Source organism: Dendrobates tinctorius, unplaced genomic scaffold (genome assembly GCF_039654945.1).
Source record: "Dendrobates tinctorius isolate UK_male_01 unplaced genomic scaffold, ASM3965494v1 ptg000196l, whole genome shotgun sequence".
Classification (NCBI taxonomy): domain Eukaryota; kingdom Metazoa; phylum Chordata; class Amphibia; order Anura; family Dendrobatidae; genus Dendrobates; species Dendrobates tinctorius.
The window spans coordinates 10,183,514-10,204,311 of NW_027361863.1; the positions used below are offsets into that span (position 1 = coordinate 10,183,514).

Sequence of the window (20,798 nt, forward strand, 5' to 3'; positions counted from 1 at the left end):
TTTTAACCGCATATTAATGCGTATAAAGTACTGGATTTATCAAGAGATATTCACTGTAATTTGGCATAAAAAGAGTTGTGCCAATACGGACATAATATCAGCTATGTACTTAAAGCTTTATATGTAATTAAAAAGGATTAAAGTGTTATTGCCAGCTCCAAGATCCTATCCCAATATCTAGTAGGAAAAATATTATATTAGCAATTGCCTTTAATTAGAAATGTAGTATAGTTCTTCTGTTCTTAATTTTGCCACAAAAAAATGGGAAACCTTACTGACTCGTGTATAAGCCGAGGGTGGAATCCATAGACTATGCCCCCATATGCTGCTCCATAGAATATGCCCCCATATGCTGCTCCACAGATTATGCCCCCATATGCTGCTCCATAGATTATGCCCCCATATGCTGCTCCATAGATTATGCCCCCATATGCTGCTCCATAGATTATGCCCCCATATGCTGCCCCATAGATTATGCCCACCATATGCTGCCCCACAGATTATGCCCACCATATGCTGCCCCACAGATTATGCCCACCATATGCTGCCCCATAGAATATTCCCCCATAAGCTGCCCCATAGAATATTCCCCCATAAGCTGCCCCATAGAATATTCCCCCATAAGCTGCCCCATATGCTGCAGAAAAAAAAAAAAAAGCCATACTCTCCTCTCCTGGGTCCATCGCCGCTGTCTGACGCTTCTTGTGTCAGTGACTGTTCAGCCAGCAGAGGGGCGGAGCGCACTAACCACGTCACCGCGCCCCCTGCTGCCTAAACGTCACTGACACAGGATGCAGCAGAGACAGCTGTGAGCAGCGATGGACCGGGGTACAGGTGAATATCGCTATACTCACCCATCCTGCCGCGGTTTCTGCAGCCTCGCTTGCTTCTCCACTGTCTCCCTTCCCTTCTTCAGCGGTCACGTGGTGCCGCTCATTACCACTCATGAATATGCGCATATTCATGAGTGGTAATGAGCGGCACCACGTGACCGCTGAAGATAGGGAGACAGTGGAGAAGTAAGCGAGGCCGCAGAGACCACGGCACGACAGGTAAGTATGATCTCTGACACCCCTGCTCCCCCTCCCCGCCGACCCCCAGGTATATGACCCGTGTATAAGCCGAGAGGAGGACTTTCAGCCCCAAAAAATGGGCTGAAAATCTCGGCTTATACACGAGTATATACGGTAACTTTCACTATGTGAGGGGAGGTAATTATAGATAGTGCAGCACGGTGGCTCAGTGGTTAGCCCTGCAGCGCTGGGGTCCTGGGTTCTATCTCAATATATGGTAGGTGTATTAAAGTACATTTCTAATTGGAACTATTTGCGCATATTAATACACCTACCACATATTGGGATAGGCTCTTGGAGATGGGAACACCCCATTAACGCGTGCATCTAATATATGGAAGTGATACTATGACTTTTTTGGCGCATACACTCAGAAGGTATGCGCTGATAACGTGAGCAATCAGAAAGAAGCCTGTTAATAGTGATCCCAATGTATTAAAAATAAAAAAATAAAAATATATACACATACTGCATTTTTCTTTGCAGTAGCTCTCTGTATAATAATGATGAAAAAAGTGCAGTCTACTGCACTCTCCTGTACATTTTGCTGGGCATACCAGCTAGACCGAAAAAACACACTTTTGGCCTTCATCTAGTGAATGGGGTCATATGGACAAGTTATAGTATTACATTATGTCAGGACAATGCATACCAGAAAAACAAACAGAATGTGCACCAAGGGCAACTTCTTTAGGTCAAATTCACATATGGTATAGCTGTTTGCGTTTTATTTTTCCTTTTGCCCAGAAACTAAAGTGGATCCTACATCATCTTCTAATATTCTTACTATTAATTATAATGGGTAATTCACATAGCTGCCCAAACTGAGTTTGGGGGGGTTCTGACGAGGTATTAACAACCTCACTGGAGGAAAATGTGGTAGGAAAACTGGTAAAAGTCAGTCATACAAAGCAGGGTTGTGGAGTCTAAGTCTGTGTCCATTTTGGTGGAGACTAGAGATGAGCGACTTTGCCTTTTTTAGGGACGAGTCGGGTTTCATGAAACCCGACTTTCTCAAAAGTCAAGAAATCGGCCGACTATCGGGAAAAGTCGAAGGTCCCACTGAAACATGAAACCCAATGCAAGTCAATGGGGAAGTAAAGTCGGAAGGGAGAGGAGGAGGACAGTAAACACACCTACATGCCGGACCGCTTTTTTAAAGTGCGCAAAATCTCTCTCTCTCCGTTGCACATGTCATCTCGTTGCCCACAGTGTACGTCCTTGCTCAGTGGCTGAAAAAGAGTCACGTGCAAGCATTCTGGGAAATCAGACTTTGGCGCTCGTTTTGCTGACAGCATGGCCAACTTCACGCTGTGGTCGGGTTTCGGTCGGCGAAACCCGACCTTGCTATAAGTCGGCGACTTATGAATCTGGCCGACCTGTTTCGCTCAACTCTAGTGGAGACTGTATAAAATAGACAGACTTAAAATATATAATAATTTGGGTATAGTAGTTCAATCCAGTATGTGCTGAATATTTTTTCAGAAAAATTTGGTAAGGTTAGGAAAACATCCTATTCCTGATCTAAAGATTTTAACTTTTAGTTGATAAATCCGTTCTACACTTTATGCACATAATCAGTAGTGAAGCATGTATGAGGGAGTCGGAGTCCGGGAAATTGAGGAGAAGGAGGTTTAGCTTACCAACAAATATTGAAAGTCATACCAAAGAGCCCACACAAATTTGATACGAATCGGGAAGAAGAGAAAAAAAGAAAAAACTACTCAAAGTTTTATAAATAGGGCATTCAGTATGAATGAATTCAGTATGCTGTACTATTCAATTGCACCACAAAGTTTGGGGCATATTTAAGAAAGTAAATACACCAATGTATTTGGTGAACTTCTAGATTATTACGTTTCAGGCTTGGACTACATTTCTCCACTTGGAAAGGATACGGCTTTTGCAGTAGAAATTACAAAATTATGCCATTTTGGGGTTCTTTTTTAAGGAAATTAAACAAGTTAAGTATTCAAAAAGGTACAGCATTATAAAAACATAAACCTGAAAATTTTACTTGTGGGTATTTATCAAAGAAGTAATTCTTACAGTATTCAAACAATCAAAAAAAAAAAAAAAATCAAGAAAGGATCTAGACAATTAAATATAACAGTGATAATCTCAGTGATAACTCCAGTGAAGAATATATATTAGAAAAAGGTGCTTCTAAATCTCCTCTCTAATGCAACAGGAACTGACAAGTGCTTTCTAAAAACCATCTAAAAATCCTTTACACGAAAACGGGAATGGAAAAAAAAAAATATAAAAAATATATATATATATATATATATATATATATATATATATATATATATATATCAGCATTTATTAAACTTGTTAGTAAAATGCCATACAAGATTGCAGTGTTATTTTCTTCCTGTGCACATGATACATATTCATACAACTGCTGAACTGCCTTACCCCCTCACCCGCTTTTTCAAAATGAGTACAAATATTAAGATTATTAAACACTTTACATAAGCGTAGCGCAACAAGCTGCAATCTAGTAGTAAATAGACATTTTTTTTGGCAAATACACCTGTGTAAGCACATCTAGCATTGGTCCACTGACAGAATCTGAAGAAAAATTTTAAAAATAAAAAAAAATATAAAATCCTACCGATTAAATAACCAATAGTCCATAATTAGGAGGATGAGCTGATGCGTTAATACTTACATGCTAGACAATTCAGTGACACAGCAATACATTCCCTTGCCTGCATATGGCTCTGTCGTAAAAACGGCTTTATTGAAATTGCACTGCTCTCCCTTTAGCAAGAGATTTAATTTTTTTTTAATTTATTTTATTTAATTTTTATTTTTTTAAAACAACTCCATTAACTTGTTCACTTGAACTAAACCTAAGCTACAGGTTTTTAAAAATAAAGTTAACTTTGAGGTATGGAATTTATCTGTACATAAAAATAATTCAATTTAGTGATTTTAAAGAAAACAAACAAAAAAAAGTGACAGTACGGAACTAAAATATTTACAGCAGGTTGCTAACCAGTAAAATGATCTATCGACCACAATAACCATCAATGAATGGGGGAAGGAGGAAAAAAAAAATCCTACAACAAAGGCATAGTAGGCATTGCAAAACTATATACTTACAATTCACAGGTAAGATGGCAAAGCTGATGTGGAATTAGTCATACAATGTTGGACACTGCAGACAGACATTATCAAAAGCAGAGTATGAACAACTATGTACTCAAGAGGTATTTGGTGTTCCAATATGGTGGTTGTTGTCATACAGTAAGCCAGACTCGTGCATCACTTATGAATCACTTAAAAAGGTCAAAAAGGTAGATACTGTTGTAATTTAAAAAAAAAAAAAAACAACTATATAATTAGAATTGGGTCTATTATGGCTCAGAATAATAATTTAAAAACCCTTTCCACTGTTGCAGTTACATTGCATATTTCAGTCACACTGATTTAAATCAGTGTTAAAACTAAAAAAAGATTATTTTTTTAGGGGGGGTGAGGGCTACTTCTAGAGAAGTACTACTTTGTAATACAAAAAAGCATTGCAAGTAAACAGAATCCGAAAAGGTAACTATGTTATGAATAAGATTTGTGTACAGAATTCCCAAGATCGGAGCATTATAGGGACGAAGGGATGGGGGGCGCATGTACATTGAAGTAGGAATGTTTAAACTAATGTGTCATAAAACAAGGTGCACCTGAATATTAAGACTGAAACTTTACAAAGTCTACAAGATAAAATAGAATTCTTTTGAAATAAAATCAGCAGCTTTTTTCTTTTTAAAAGGGTTATGAAATATTAAAGGGACCATTAAAACTCATTTTACAGAGAAGGGACTTGATGAATTTTTTCATAAAGCATTTGCAAAAAAAATAATCCATACACTACCATTAGGTTTATGACTATGAAAAGCCACGGCAGTATGGCAAGCAAAACACCCCATATAATTGGTCTTCCACGTGATGTCCGTTGAACGCTTATTGGGTAACCGTGTGGTACAAGGATGTTTCCAGACACCGCCATTACTGCATACAGTCAAATTACTGTGTTTTAACACGTTTGATAAAGGGGCTTAATCCAAGCAGAAAATAGATAGGATTTATTTTATTTTGCAGTTATTTGAGCCCTGGAACCCCCTTTAACTTTGCTTCGCAAATTAAATTAGTGCTTAAAAAAAAAGTTTATATATGCATCTGCAAAAATCAGAAGTGCCCTGTAAATAATCGCTTAGCTTCTCAAACAAGTTTACCTGAAAGTTTAGTTTCATATCCTAGTGGAATGCTTATAATCAGACAAAATGCAATACAATCTTCAGGTCAAAGGATAGTTAAGTGGTATTGAAAAGGTTTTACGTGTTTGGTATACATGTTAGACAAAAAGACCCAAATGAGCTAGAGATATATCTATCTATATTCTAAACTCCAATTACTACACATGTATCATTTTGACATTGAAAGGTAGGCACACAGTTTCGCCAGGGCTCGATTGTCAGAGTATCTTGTTGGCAGTAATGTAAGTAAAGTTAAGACTTCCTGAGGTTAAACTATTGTAGTGAAGTTCCAATTAACAGTTAAGAAATCGCAGGATTTGAGTGATTTTTCTGCAGTTCAACAGGGCAGATAAAGTTGAAAAAATGTTTAAGCAAGTAGCAGCTCAAGTGGTAAGTTTTTAATTTTCTTTTAGGACATCTGAATAATGTAAATTTATGAGAAAGTGAGATCCTAGCAATATGCTACTGCTGGGAGTCTGACTTTGGAATCCAAACCTGAGAATGAAGGGGCCACAAATGCTGGTTTAGTGCCAGACCCCTTCACTGTACCGCTGGGTCCTGGCTCCTTGCGTAGCTAAGTGGCTGGGACTGAAGCTAGGAGTGGCACACACAAATGTAACATCATATTTGAAGATGGAACTTTACCTCCTAGAGGAGTTTCAGTGAGGTTTTTTTTTTTTTAATCATCACTGCTGTTTTGAAGCAGTTCATGTCAAACATGAACCAAGGGGGGGGGAAAGGATGGATAAGGCCTTTGACATTTTTAATTCATTTTGAATACACATGAGGCTACAGTCAGTGTTTCCAGTTTTTACATCAGTCACAAAACCAGTCTGTGTCACCCGTTTGGAGAAACCCACCTCCCCCTCAAAGACAGTAAACTGACCAAACCTATTTTCCACCAATGACACCTCACAACAGATCAGTTAAAAACAGATGAAAAACTGATAGAAACTAGATGTAAATTTAGCTTTTTATCCAATTTTGAATGATCCTCAGATTGTCCTATTCTCATCAGATTTGGCTAAATGCTGCGGTCACACTATCAGTATTTGTAAGTCAAAACCATGAATGGGTCAAACATGCAAAATTTGTGCACGTGTTTTTATGATACTATTGCTATGAATGTTCCACTCCTGGTTTTGGCTTACAAATGCCGATGTAAAACACTGGCCAAATACGGAGCGTGTTACCGTCTGCCAATACACACAAGACTAAAAAAATAAATAAATAAAAAGGATGTGTGAATGGTTCAGTTACACTTCATGGTTCAGTGTGCTGCCCGTTTTATAAACCAGAACACAGACAGATGGGGAGGGAGAGGTAACATCCCAATGCATACAGTTAAGGATGTACTTTATGTTTGACGCTTCTACAAGAAGGTTTGCCAATTCTTATAAGCCCTAAGTTAAAAACTATTCATTGCACATTTCAGTGGATGGTATCAGGCAGGGGTTCTCACCAAATTAGACCTCAAAATCACCTTCCTAATCCAGACTAAGCACTATACCCTATACAAGTCAGTCGAGACCCAATTGAGCCTAGGCAGATCATTGTAAATAATGTGATGGAGGTCTTGTTAGAAAAGACCCCTTTTAAATTTATAGCATTGGTATTAGGTAAAAAAACAAAATGTGAGCCTACCCTTTAATGTATAATGTACAAGGATAAATGTTAACATTACAGTGCAGTCATTACGTGTCAACGTAAACTGCCTATTTTTTTTTTTTTATAAAGAATAAACCTATTAAACATTTACCACTGCATACGAGTATAAAGCATAGCAACTGAAGGAAAGAAAAAGAAATCTAGTGTTAATATAAGCTTTTACAAATGGTGCAAATCTTTACAGAGCAGTTTTGGTGAGAAACAAGCTCAGAGTGGAGTGTTTAAAACGTATGGAGAGCAGAGAGTAAAAAAACAAAAACGTATCTCTCTAATATATATATATATATATATATATATATATATATATATATATATATATATATATATATATATATATATATTACAAAAAGTACAAAACTGTGTGGTTCATGGAGGAGTGCTTATAAAGAACAGTTACCTGAAGAGGCTGTAAATGCTGCAGCTCAAGATAATCTACACCGGACAATGATTGACTCAGCTTACACAATGAATATTATACAGTAAAAATCAATCCTAGCAAACATGCTAGACCCAAGGAGTGCCCATCATTCCTGAAATCTGAGGAATAATTATGAGGTTGTACTGTTATGAAACGATATGCACCAGATAAATATCACAGTAGTTAAAAGTGTGTATGAGACCCCTGAAACCTACAAATGTAGAAACCACACAGTTTAGTAACTATAAATCAGGTAGGAGTGTACATATCCGGATATTTAAAAAAAAAAAAAAAAAAATATACAAAAAAAATAATGAGGACTGTGGGTAAACCAACATCTCCAGAAAGAGCTAGTCTCTGTGATAAGGCTACTACAGAAAAACTCTACCATCACTTTGCCACATAGATTTAGTGTTCATCTGGCAACTGGTATAGTTTTGAAGGTAGTGTGTACAAGATCCTCCCTGTAAGTAATATGGCAGGTAAGCCAAGATTGGGGGTAGGGGGAAAGCAGTGTAGTGTAAAATTAACCATGTAATCTATCTAAACCTACAGAAGAAAAATTCCATCTTCAGTTGCAATGAAATGTTTTCAATGGTCATTGCTGGAGTGTTATGAGGATATATGTGTACTGACACATACATAAAATTTCATTTCACAAGGAAAAAAAATTTTTTTTCTTGTTTTCAAAAAACACACGCACACCTGTTCAGATGCCTCCATGCTTCCTGGCTGGACAGGACGAGCACTGCCCTGATCAAGGAGAATCTTTAAACTTAAGAAATGTAAAGCTCTAGTAATACTCTCATTTGTAGGTTAGAAACGTACTGCCGTGAGGCCTACCCATACCCACATGTTGTGCTCTCTGCACACTGCCACTTTGAACTAAAGCCTTTCCTTTTGCATTCTCCGAAAAAAGTAACAACCTCCAAAAGTTACGCGAGGTACATTCAATTTTTCAGAAATAATCATTTTGGCATAAAACACTTAAAATCAGACTTCTAGGAAATGAATTGTTTAAATATCTTTAGACTGCTTTTTTTACCCCTAGACATTGGTAGTATATATTTAAGTAACTCCTGAAATTTTTAAAGTGGACTTGTGTTAAAATAAAAAAAAAAAAAAAATTTTTTTTTTTTTTTAAATAGACATCAAGAACACAATACATGCAGGCTCCATAGCAACGAGTCCATATTCACATGTATAGGTTCTCTTGCTGAGGTAACAATTCGCTATTGAAAATAAAGAGCATGCGTAAAGGCCAAATAAAGTATTCGAGGGTTGTACCGGGCATGAGGAATTGACAAATCTGCCTGATTTTTAGCACTGAATTTGCACCTGTAGAGGTCTGTTAGGAAACTGCCTTAACGTTTCACACAATAAGTTAAGCAGGTGTAAAGTGTGCTGTGCATCAGAAGACAGAAGTGCAGGCCCAGTTTGGTTACAACTCATTTCCTAAACTTAGGACTTTACAACATGCCTATTCATCTTTAGATTCATTTGCACTTGGCGATGTCTCCACCTCTTCCTGAGGTTCCAGTTCACTTTTTACTACAACATCTTGTTCTTCCAACCTCATTAGTTTCAGCTTTTTCTTTGGAGGATTTTTTAATGTGCCTAACCGCTCTTTAACTTTGTACTCCAGTGTGCTATGAGGAATCCCATAAATGCTTTGAGCTTTGGAGACACTCATTTTGCCATTCATGACCACGGCAATCGCTTCCTCCAGTATCTCACTGTTATACTGTCTGTATCTCCCTCGTTTTTTTCTTGGTTGTTTAGAGCCAGGGTCTCCTTCCTGATCTGAGGTGGAATATGGCTGTCCAGAGGTAGACTGCTCAACATCTGAGCTCCAGGAATCAGTGGTAGTATCCAATAAATTCCTTCGATTTTGCTTTGGAAGGATAGTCCTTAATTTTTTGCTAAGTGCACTCTCAGTTTGTGAACCCATAACCAAAGAGTTGTAATTGTAAAGATCCCCACTGCGGGACTCCCAAGACAAATCCATGCCTCGGACCTGTGGAATTTTTAAATCAACTGGTGAAGAAAGGCCCAATTCCTTTTTAATTTCATGCTTGTTGTGAACATTTTTTTGAAAAGCATTTGCATTTTCTGTGAGAATAGGCAGGTCACTGATGTTGCTGAGTGCGCCATTACCCCTATACTTCACACGGCCAAAATTTAATTCGTAGTGCGGTTTTGCCCAAGAAGCTTCCCTGGATAAGATCAAATGTTGTCCTTGATTCTGCAGTCCAGACGAACCATGGCTGGCAGCTGCTGAAAATTTTCTGCTATGCAATTCCTCACTAATCTGCAAGGAGCGAGCCAATGGCACTTTTAGAGGTGTGGAGTGGCCATAAGTTTCCCTGGTTGCATCCAGCAAACTTCTTGGAGGCACCCCATCACCACTGCGCAGAAGTCCATCTGGACGGTGCAGGCTGGGTCTCCCAGGTCGCCTAATTGGATGGAAGGAAACTGATGTGAGCAGAACTTGCACAGGTAAGGAGGGATGGGTGAATGGGGCCACTCCTTTATTAGAAGGCCTTGCTTGGGTAACATCACTTTTTTGTATTCTAACATTATCTCAGCATCAGTGTGTGTTTAACAAAAATAAAACTAGGTTCACAGAAAATAAATGAAATTTTGTGGGCAACAAAAAAAACAAACAAAAAAAAAATCACTTGATCTTTGGTTGGGTTCACAAATTGTTGTAGGAAAAAGGAAAAAATAAAATCAAAAAGATTTTGCGCAACGGTCTGTGAGTAGCACTTTAGTTATCAATAAGAAGGTAGTGGTCAATCCCTTTAAGGTGTATACACAAGTGATTTATGTGACGTTACCACTAAACAAGTACAGTAATAAAAGAGTAAGCCACTTGGTACATAATGCAATCTTCTAAAATAATACTAACACAGTGCCTGCTGCTCACATCATCTTACAGAAAACCAAAAAACACATTAATAGCCCATGTGTAAAGACAATGGGGCTTCAACTACTTTAAAATGATTTTATTCTCAAGAATAAAATAAGAGAAAAAATGGCCTTACAATTTGAGGTCTGCACTTTAACATGTGCTATTTATAGTCAAATATTGTGCACTGGGCAGATCTATAATTTGGGAAAAGCAAACAAACACCAAAAAACCAACAAATCATTAAGTCTAAGTTGTGCTTACTGCATCAGTCAGACCATTTTTCCTCTTGACAGAACAGATTTGATAGGTGACAATAGGCATGATTTAGATGGTGATTGATTATAGATTTTAAGATGTGATTTAAAACATTGAAATGTAAGATACATATTTGGATAGAAAAAATATATATAGAGCATATGGATGCTTTCTACAGCCACATCTAAACCAGTTACATGCTGTCCCAATTGAATCCCAAACACATGGCTAAAATACCACAGCTCTATATAGTTAAAAAAAAAATGTAAAAATGAAATTTTATTTAATACAGCTAGAACTATAAAATCTGTACAAATGATTTCTAAAACTTGATAAAAGGTTATGAAAAAAAAAAAGCCACACTAAATATAATGAAAATGCAGGGTTGAATTTCCGGATTTAAAAGTTATGAAACCACAATTATTTGGTAAAATAGTTAATAAAAAAAAAAAAAAAAAAATTTTTACAAAATAAAAATAAATGGAAAATGCTCATTAAAGTGCTTAGGCAATACGAAAATTCATAGATATTAAATCTGTCAAACCCAGATTTCCTCCTTTTTTATAAGTGCCCAAACAATTCTTACAATCATTGCAAGCTTATCCTGCAGATTTATATGAAATTGGTCATACAATGAATGGGAACAAAGTATATGATTTCATGAACACGACACTAATTTAAAGAGTGAATTTCATTGCTTTAAAAAGATGGAAGGTATAATCACTTTAGTTTAGAAATTTAATATGATTTAGTTCAGAGCAATTAAAAGAATATAGTGTATGTGATGAGTTGATGATGCTTACCCATTCCCTATATTGTTTGAGGTACTTGGAGAAATAGAGGAGTTCAGGCTACCAGAACAAGGACTCTTTTTAGTGGACAAGTCAAGCACTCCATCTGCTGAAACAGAACCAAGACAAAACAACATTAACTTTTCTTTATTACTATAGGTGATTGCCATCATTACTAAAGGCAGTAAACAATGAGTCATTGCTAGAGAACAAGTAGAGAGAAGGGAACACCTAGCATTAACCGGTCTTATTTATTGTGAATTAGCCACACTCCACGCACTGTAGATAATCAAGTGACATACAGGAAAGTTTCACTAATTTATTGCACACAGTCTTGTTTTATTATTGAATACTTTTACACATTTAGGTTTATACAACATTTGAGTAAAGCAGAATTCACACCTGCATTTGGAACACAAACCGATTTCATGTCCAAAACGTATCTGTTGCATAACTGATGCAGAGGCAAAAGGGCTTGATTGATTTCCACGGAGATGGGGGGGGGGGGTGTCATAATTTTGTTATGTGTCCACTCTTTGAATGGAATAAAAAGTTTAGCCAGAACTTTTTTTTCCCCCCGTTTTAACAACGGACAGTGGACTTCAGATGCACTGTATAGTAGCCATCTGATCATTTGCATCAGTCATATAAACAATCTCATCTGGATGTCAATTCTGTTTGTTCCTGAACCAGGTATACAGACGTCCCCAATAGATGTGAAACCCATCTAACTTCACCAACTCCATCATATACCTCTGACAGCATTTAGCATCAATTACATAACAATACTAATTATATTAACTAGTCAGACACATTAGATTTTACACCAAAACAAAAAGCAGGTAAAACTTAGAATCATAACAGAGGACCACAATTTGCAGGGAGCTCAGAAGCGGTTTTCATATTGTTAGGCAACACAACAACTTCATTTCTGCACCTTCCTATTTGTTGCAAAAATTCCACACACCTGAAGCTTGCAAATTCCATTTATATGTATGCAAATCTCAAACCTGCCCAGGGTGAGACTACTTTTAGGGGACCACCAGTGCAATACACATATATTGTTTTAGTGGGTTTAAAGTGCAGAATTTTGGTTAGCGAAAAATAGTTTTGCTGCAGCTAAAGAGCAATAAAAACCAGACACTCGAGACGTGAAACCAGAGTCATTGAAACAAATCTATGCAAACTAAGATACCTTGCTCACAGGGTTCTTGCAAATGGGCCTTCTTGACAGTGAGGTCTAAGGGAGAATCTTGGTCAGCCATCAGAAGCTTGCTAAGCACAGGATTCTGGGTAGTGGCAGGGGGAGGTGAACTTTGTCCGGAGGGTGATTTCGGCAAGCTTTGGTTCTTTGTGCTGTTGGGCGAGCTTGAATCCTGAGTAGAGCTATTCTTTGAGGTATATTCAGCAGCAAACTGTCGAATCATTCGCTGCATGATCTCACGAGCAACTAGGGGAATATTGGGATCAGAGATCTTAGGACTGTCTAGATTTATCAGGGGAAAGAAAAAAAAAAAAAAAATTTAGAGACTTTAATTTACATAGTTTCTAACATTAAACATGTATGAAAATACATTTTATAGTGCAAGTCTAAAAATTATATATGACAATTTTTGCTCATTTTTAATCTAATGTTTAAGACCTAAGATTATTTTAAAATATTAATTCTCTTAAGCATGATATCACTTAAACTTCCTAGTGGAGATTCAGCCATGAATTAAAAACCTATACAGTACAAGGTAGGACTGGTTACTATGGATGCACTACTTGACAAAGCTGATAGTACTGAAGATTAAAACTACAAATCGCCTCAAATGACTCAACTATTCAGCTTAAATTGGCCACCAGCCATCGTATAAAATACTAGTACGATTGTAGTAAGAACAGAAACTTATATAATCAAATTTATAGCCGAGAAAGAAGGTTTATCCATAAACACCACAAACCTTTCTTGTAGAAGACTGCATTGATGAATTCTTCTGCTTGCCTTTCTAGTCGAATTATCTTTGCTTGCTCTTGTTTCAGAAAGTTTTCTTGGCCTGATTCATTAATTGGTTTATGAAAGCCAGCTAAATGCTCCTAAATAAACACATAAGAAGGCACCCTGTTAGGAGAGTAAGTCTACATTAAAAATTACTGTCATATCACAAAGAAAAAACAAAACAAAGAACTTTCCATCCTGCTCGATAACAGCAGTGTCTTAAATATTGCAACTTTGATCTGCTTTATCCATTTTCTATTTATGGGGCTGTGGGGAGAAAAAAAAATGCAGCACTTGTTAGGTCCATATGGGATGGCACTGCAGGTTATGTGACCCCTGGTTAAAGTGTTGTCCGCCTTTGAGCTAAAGTCGTGATGTATTACCCATGTCCTTGACATTTAAAGGGTTACCTCAAATAAAACTTAAAATGAATAGTTTGTACAAGGCTAGACCCGGACAACTTATGACCTCTAGCACATGACAGCGGATTAAGGGTGTGCAAACGCCGCGGATTCTGCTGTGGAATTTTCTGCGCGGATTTTCCTAAATCTGCAGGTAAAACCACAGGTCAAAAGAACTGCGGGTTTATCTGCAGATTTTCTGAGGTTTAGCATGCGGGTTTCCCCTGTGGTTTGACACCTGCCATGGAGCAGGTGCCAAACCGCAGCGGAATCCGCACAAAGAATTGACATGCTGCGGATTTGAAACCGCAGCAAATCCGCGTGGAACATTCCGCACCGTACGCACTGCAGATTTCATTTTCCATTGATTATAATGGTACAGAAACTGCTGCGGATCCGCAGGACCAAATCCGCTGCGGATCCGCAGCAGAATCCGCAGCGTTTGCACACGCCCGAAGAGTACACTGTAAAAAGAATCAACAAAAAGTGTTTGATTTGTGAATAAATATTCACACACGGTATATTATCTAATATTTCCATATTGTAAAAACTGCTTTATTTACAGGAAGAGGATCAATAACAGGAATGGCTATATAGCTAAAAATGAGAGGACATCAAATTTAAAAGGGCAACTAAAGATTTTTTGGACATGTTATAACATCATATCTCAAGTTTTGATTTTTCGGGTTTCCAATCCTTATCACTGAAAAGAAGAGGCAAAGTGCTCAGCTGACTTGGATCATTTCTGCCCTTTGGATACAGTGATCGGAGAAGGTCAAAGGATTCAGATCGCCACCAGTGAAAAAACTTCAAAAACTTGGCAATAACAAGTTTATTGCTTGTCATAAAACGTTACTGTAGTGCAGTACTTATACTGTATCTAGCATACTTTAGCTTAATACTTTTACTATCCATTAATTTTTCTAGAGCAAAACAAAGTATAGTTGCAGATTATTGAATATTTGTTATAACATTGCACCAGTTCTGTATAAAAGAAACACATTTGGCTGTCTCATGGGTATATGCATATTATGGGGCAGTTAGCAATGCATAAAGAGATGGCCCACTACTTTTACAAACGGGGAAGGGGGGGGGGGGAATTTCCAAAAATTGGTTTAAAAAAAAAAAAAAAAAAGGCCATTTTCCGAGAACTGTAGTGTCTCTCGTGATTTTGGGCTGGCTGAGGGCCTATTTTTCTGTACGCTGAACCAACGTTTTTATTGATAACATTTTTGTGTAGATACGATCTTTTGATCGCCTGCTATTGCAATGTAGCGACAACCAAAAAACGCAATTCAGGTGTTTTCATTTTTTTTCTCATTACGCCCTTTAGCATTAGGGTTAATTATTTTTTTTATGTTGATAGATTTGGTATCGCCCAATGTGTGCATTTGACTTTTTTTATGGCTTTATTCTGAATGGGACATAGGGGGGGTGACTTGAACTTTTATATATTTGTTTATTTTTTAATTTTAATTTTTTTTTTTACTTTTTGCACCCTTCAATAGCCTCCATGGGAGATAAGAAGCTGCAGTACTTTGATCGCTTCTGATACACACAGGCGATGATCACAGCCTGTGTGTAGCAGAAATGCTCACTTGGTATGAGTGCCGACCAGAGGGTGGTGCTAACAGCAATCTGGCAATGTTATGCCGACCCATCAGTAACCCGTGATCATGTGATGGGGTCACCGATGGGCAGGATTAGCAATGAGCTTCAGGTAAGCGCAAGTTAAATGTGTCTGTAAGAGATGACCAGTGGCATTTAACTAGTTAACAGCGGCGGGTGATCGCGATTCCACCTGCGGATGTTCCGGGCACATCAGCTGTATAGATCAGCTGTCAGTTGCCCGGAAATGTGTAGGCTCAGCGCTGAAGCCCACACCAAACGGGAGAGTCCAGAATGGGTGTATTATTACGCCCAATGATGGAAAGGGGTTAAACGTTGATCTTGTCAGATTTCATCATGGCTATGAAAATACAGCATGTCGGTAATGGTCGAAATCCAGTGTACCAGTAATGGTTGTAGTGCTGATTTTCAAAATCCATAACATGCCCTCAAATTCATGCTGATTTTTGTTTTATGTAACAGAACCCATCTATAAATATTGTACAGTAAACTACAGATGTGCTCAAAAGTTTACATACCATAGCAGAATTTTTGCTTTTTTTTTTTTTAGAGAAGATTTTTATTATTATAGCACCATTTATTCCATGGCGCTTTACATGTGAGGAGGTGTATACATAATACATACAAGTACAGTAATCTTAAACCATACAAGTCACGACTGGTACAGGATGAGAGAGGACCCTGCCTGCAAGGGCTCACATTCTACAACGGGATGGGTGAGGATACAGTAGGCGAGGGTAGAGCTGGTCGTGCAGCGGTTTGGTGGATCGGTGGTTACTGCAGGTTGTAGGCTTGTCGGAAGAGGTCGGTCTTCAGGGTCTTTTTGAAGGTTTCCATGGTGGGCGAGAGTCTGATATGTTGTGGTAGAGAGTTCCAGAGTAGGGGGGATGCACGGGAGAAGTTTTCTATGCGATTGTGGGAAGAGGAGATAAGAGGGAAGTAGAGAAGGAGATCTTGTGAGGATCGGAGGTTTCGTGCAGGTAAATACCGGGAGACGAGGTCACAGATGTATGGAGGAGACAGGTTGTGGATGGCTTTGTATGTCATGGTTAGGGTTTTGAACTGGAGAATATGAATGATAACAGCAAAACTTTTTCTCCACTCATGGTTAATGGTTGTATGAAGCCATTTATTGTCAAACTACTGTTTTTTCTTTTTTAAATCATATTGACAACCCAAAACATCCAAATGACCCTGATCTAAAGTTTACATACCCTGGTACTTTTAGCCTGAAAACATGCACAGAAGTTGACACAAATGGGTTTGAATGGCTACTAAAAGGTAACATTCTCACCTGTGACAAACGCCAGGAAAATTGTTTGGGATGCAAAGAAAAACCCACAAACATCAGCTGAAATAATGGACTCTGAAAATTAGCTGTGTGGCTATGGGTTGCATGGCCGAGGCGCCAGAAGAAAGCCATTACTGCGCAAATACCACTAAGTATCTCGCCTACAATACGCAAAACAAGCCTCAAAACTTCTCGAACAAGGTAATTTGGAGTGCTGAGACCAAAATTGAACTTTTTCCCCCAATCATAAACGTTACATTTGGAGAGAGGTCAACAAGGCCTATGATGAAAGGAACACCATTCCTACTGTAAATCACAGAGGTGGATCGCTGATGTTTTGGGGATGTGTGCGCTACAAAGGCACAGAAAACATGGTCAAAGTTGAAGGAAAGATGAATGCAGCAAACTATCCGCAAATACTGCTAGGCATGGGACGTACTTGGACGTTCCTACATGACTATGACCCAAAACACAAGGTCAAGTTGACGTGTCATTGGCTACAGCAGAACAAAGTGAAGGTTCTGGAGTGGCCATCTCAGTCTCCTGACCTCAATATCATTGAGCCACTGGGGAGATTTCAAGTGTACAGTTCAAGAACCTCATCCACAACTACCACAAAAGACTTCAAGCTGTCATTGATGTTAGAGGGGGCAATACACAGTATTAAGAAATGGGGTATGTGAACTTTTGATCAGAGTAATTTGGCTTTCTTCTGGTGACTCGACCGTGCAGCCCATTTTTTTTTCAAGTGCCTCCTTATCGTGCATCTTGAATCAGCCACACCACTAGTTTTCAGAGAGTCCAGTATTTCAGGAAATGTTATTTGTGGGTTTTTCTTTGCATCCCAATTTTCCTGGCATTTGTCACAGGTGAAGATGTTACCTTTAGTAGCCATTCAAACCCATTCGTGTCAACTTCTGTGCATGTTATCAGGCCAAAATCACCAGGGTATGTAAACTTTTGATCAGGGTAATTTGGATATTTTGGGTTGTCATTAGGATTTAAAAAAGAGAAAACACAGTAGTTTGACAATAAATGGCTTCATACAACCACTAACCATGAGTGGAGAAAAAGTTTTGGCGTTATTCATATTTTCTGAAAAAAAAAGGCCAAGAAAGCAAAAATTCTGACGGGGTATGTAAACTTTTGAGCACAACAGTATGGCTCTGAATTTTGGTGTTAAAACCGCAGACTATTAGGATACCTTAAGGACTCCACAACATGCTCACACTTAGGCAAAAAGCCTGTGGAATTGTGCAATGCAAAAGTTGAGAACAATAATCCACACAAAATATACCGATTTTGCCACAGTTTTGAAGGGCAGAATTCTCCATGCCTCGACATGCCTTTAAATCCAGCAACAATTAAACAGCATAGTGACACGTGATAAAAAGATATACATTAAAGATAAAGAAGAGCAGCATCCAGTCCAGGTGAAAGAGTATATGAAAATTTATTCAGCCATGAAACTGCGACGTTTCGGCCATCAAATGGCCTTTTTCATGCTTGAAAAAGGCCATTTGATGGCCGAAACGTCAGTTTCATGGCTGAATAAATTTTCATATACTCTTTCACCTGGACTGGATGCTGCTCTTCTTTATCTTTACTGGGATTTCTGATGTCCAACTGGGTCTTTGGACTTTGAGCGTGCATCCCTTGGATCCTGGAAGTGCTGTTAGCCATTCTATTGATATTTAAAAAGTTATACATTATCATACAGGAAAATAAAGGTTATATGGGATCAGGAGGGGAAAGAAAAGCTCTTTTAGGGCAGACTGGAATATACATTATGTTGTACATATACCCCATCCCTTTACCATTTCACCAGGGCTGTTGAGTCAGTAATCCAAACCTCCGATTCCCTCATACATGGCTCATGTTTAAGTGACACATTTAGTGTATTAAAATGGTAACATCAAGTTTTAATCATTATGATACAATAATCAAGCTATTTAGATAGAACATAAAATATATTTACTGGAATACAACTTTAGAAAACAAAAAACGTTAATAAACTGTAAATGTACAATACACTATGCAGCAATGGGGAAAATGGTTTTCAAAAAAAATGTACTTAAAGGGAATCGGTCACCCAACTGTGGGCAAAGCATATAATCAGTACTGCACAGGCGCCAGTATTTTTCAGTGCGGTCTATGCCCCGGAAGTCTTCACATGCAGGACGCACTTCCGGGGCATAGACCACGCTGAAAAATACCGGTGCATGGCAGTACCGATTATATGCTTTGCCCACAGTTGGGCAAAGCATACTGCGCAAGCGCCGGAGGCCTTTTCAATGCTCAAGCGCAGAAAACTACAGCATCTGTGATATTCACAGATGAAGACTACATTCAGCAAGCCGAGGAGGGGGGCGAACAAGCCACGCCCATCGGACCGCAGCGATTTCCATACATCTCCACCGAGATAAAAAGTATTTATGCATCAAAGGTGCGGGGTCGGGGGGAATCAAAAGTCCTAATAGAATCCTTATGGGATGCACAATTGGGTGATATCTTTACATGATATCACTAAAAATGGGTGACAGATTGTTCTTAGAAATAGTATCGCCTCCATCAGATCCTCCTTCATAAAGCAAGTGAAAAATTTTGCTGCAATATGGTGAATCTGTTTGCTATGGGAGTGGAATCTTTTTCCCTGCGGTAACACATTGCCTGCTCTATGTCGTCCAAATACTTCTCAAAATTAAACTCAACTGATGAAGCTGAAGATATGGTTGCAGTAGCACTGGCAAGACACAAGTCCTCTTGCTATTGGCAATCCTGTAGCCCATTTACCCTAACCGCTACTTCAGTCAGAGCTTCTTTTCCTTTAGTAAGCTGTCCAGCAATATATGATGACTCGGGTCTACAAACAGCTGTTGGATGGATTTTATTTTCTAATAGCAGTGTCTCTCCTCTATGGGACAAGCAAAACAAGTTCTTCCACTCCTTTAGGCTGCTTTCACACATCCGGTGTTAGGGGTGTGGCGGCGTGCGGCAAAAAGCCGTACCGCCGGATCAGGCCTGCAGTGGTGACACTGGATGCAGATGCGGCGCCTGATCCAGTTGGAAAGCATTTAAAGGAGCTGCACCGGGGACGAGAGAGGCAGCGGTATGCGGGGAGGGGAGAGATACACGCTTACTCGCCGGGCACTTGTGGGTTAAACCTCAGTGTCCGCGCATGCGCTGTTAAAAAAGCCGTTCCGGCGCTGCAAAAAAACGTTGCAGGCAACGTTTTTTGCTGACACCAGAGATTTTACGCTTCCTGCTAAAAACGGAGGCGCCGCATGTCCATCCGGCACGATGCGGCGATCATTAAATTCTATGTGCCAAAACCGGATCCGGTTTTCACACTTTTCGCCGCATCGTGCCGGATTCAAAAAGCCGGATGTGTGAAAGCAGCCTTATGAAAATGCCAGGAATTAAATCCTCAGCTTGCAATTTTTTTAGTCACTGCAAATGGGTGATGAAGCAATTCCTTCAATTCAGCCATTGTGTCCATTGGCCTTCAATTAGTGTTACCTGACGGTTAGCCATGTCTACAAGAAAGGGTTTCAGCTCAAGCATTAAATAGGTGCTTGATCCACAATTGCCCATTTTCCAGCACCTCTTCAAGATGGAATCAATTTTAGGGGTTCTGGCAGCAATCACCAATTTCCTCACTTTGCCAGAGTTCCAGCACGACCCTCATGCAGACTCTCTCTTATTGCCAGCTGCAGCACGTGCACAACACAGGGCATGTGATGAATATGAGAAAATCTTGTTGAAGCCGCTTCAAAGCTATCTAATTGTGAATCATTTTGCTGTTCTTCTGTAGTAATAATATCTGTTTGTTCCTGAGCTACAGGACTGTGGCCTTCCATTTCAAACATACTGAATCTGATGTTTTCTTCTAGCTGTTCACCTTCATTATTCTCATTCTTCAGTTTAATTTTATTTATGTTTGAAGCATTATCAGTTACAATAGCAAGAACCTGTTCTTATTTGAGCTCATAATCTTGCAGAACTTTCCATTAAGGCCTGGAGAAACTGTCTGGTGTGAAAAGCTTTATTATCTTACTGCCAGTGTCTTGGTAAGAATTTTCTTGTTGTCACAAATCGAACCTTGATCACAAAAT

The 20,798-nt window shown here is 38.7% G+C and overlaps 1 protein-coding gene across 7 annotated transcripts in view; it reads right to left on the reverse strand.

The window, feature by feature from the left end:
* LCOR (ligand dependent nuclear receptor corepressor) overlaps window positions 1-20,798 on the reverse strand; it is a 107,412-nt gene that overhangs the window by 16,610 nt on the left and 70,004 nt on the right. For 4 of the 7 annotated variants that reach the window (XM_073552875.1, XM_073552871.1, XM_073552873.1 and 1 more), the window contains 3 exons: window positions 13,328-13,460; window positions 12,577-12,867; window positions 11,394-11,490 (listed from right to left, as the gene is read on the reverse strand). In XM_073552875.1, coding sequence (XP_073408976.1) covers window positions 11,394-11,490; window positions 12,577-12,867; window positions 13,328-13,460 — 521 coding nt within the window. Of the gene's footprint in view, window positions 1-8,168; window positions 9,878-11,393; window positions 11,491-12,576; window positions 12,868-13,327; window positions 13,461-20,798 lie in introns of those variants that run through there. The other 3 variants (XM_073552877.1, XM_073552876.1, XM_073552872.1) reach the window with 3 other exon arrangements.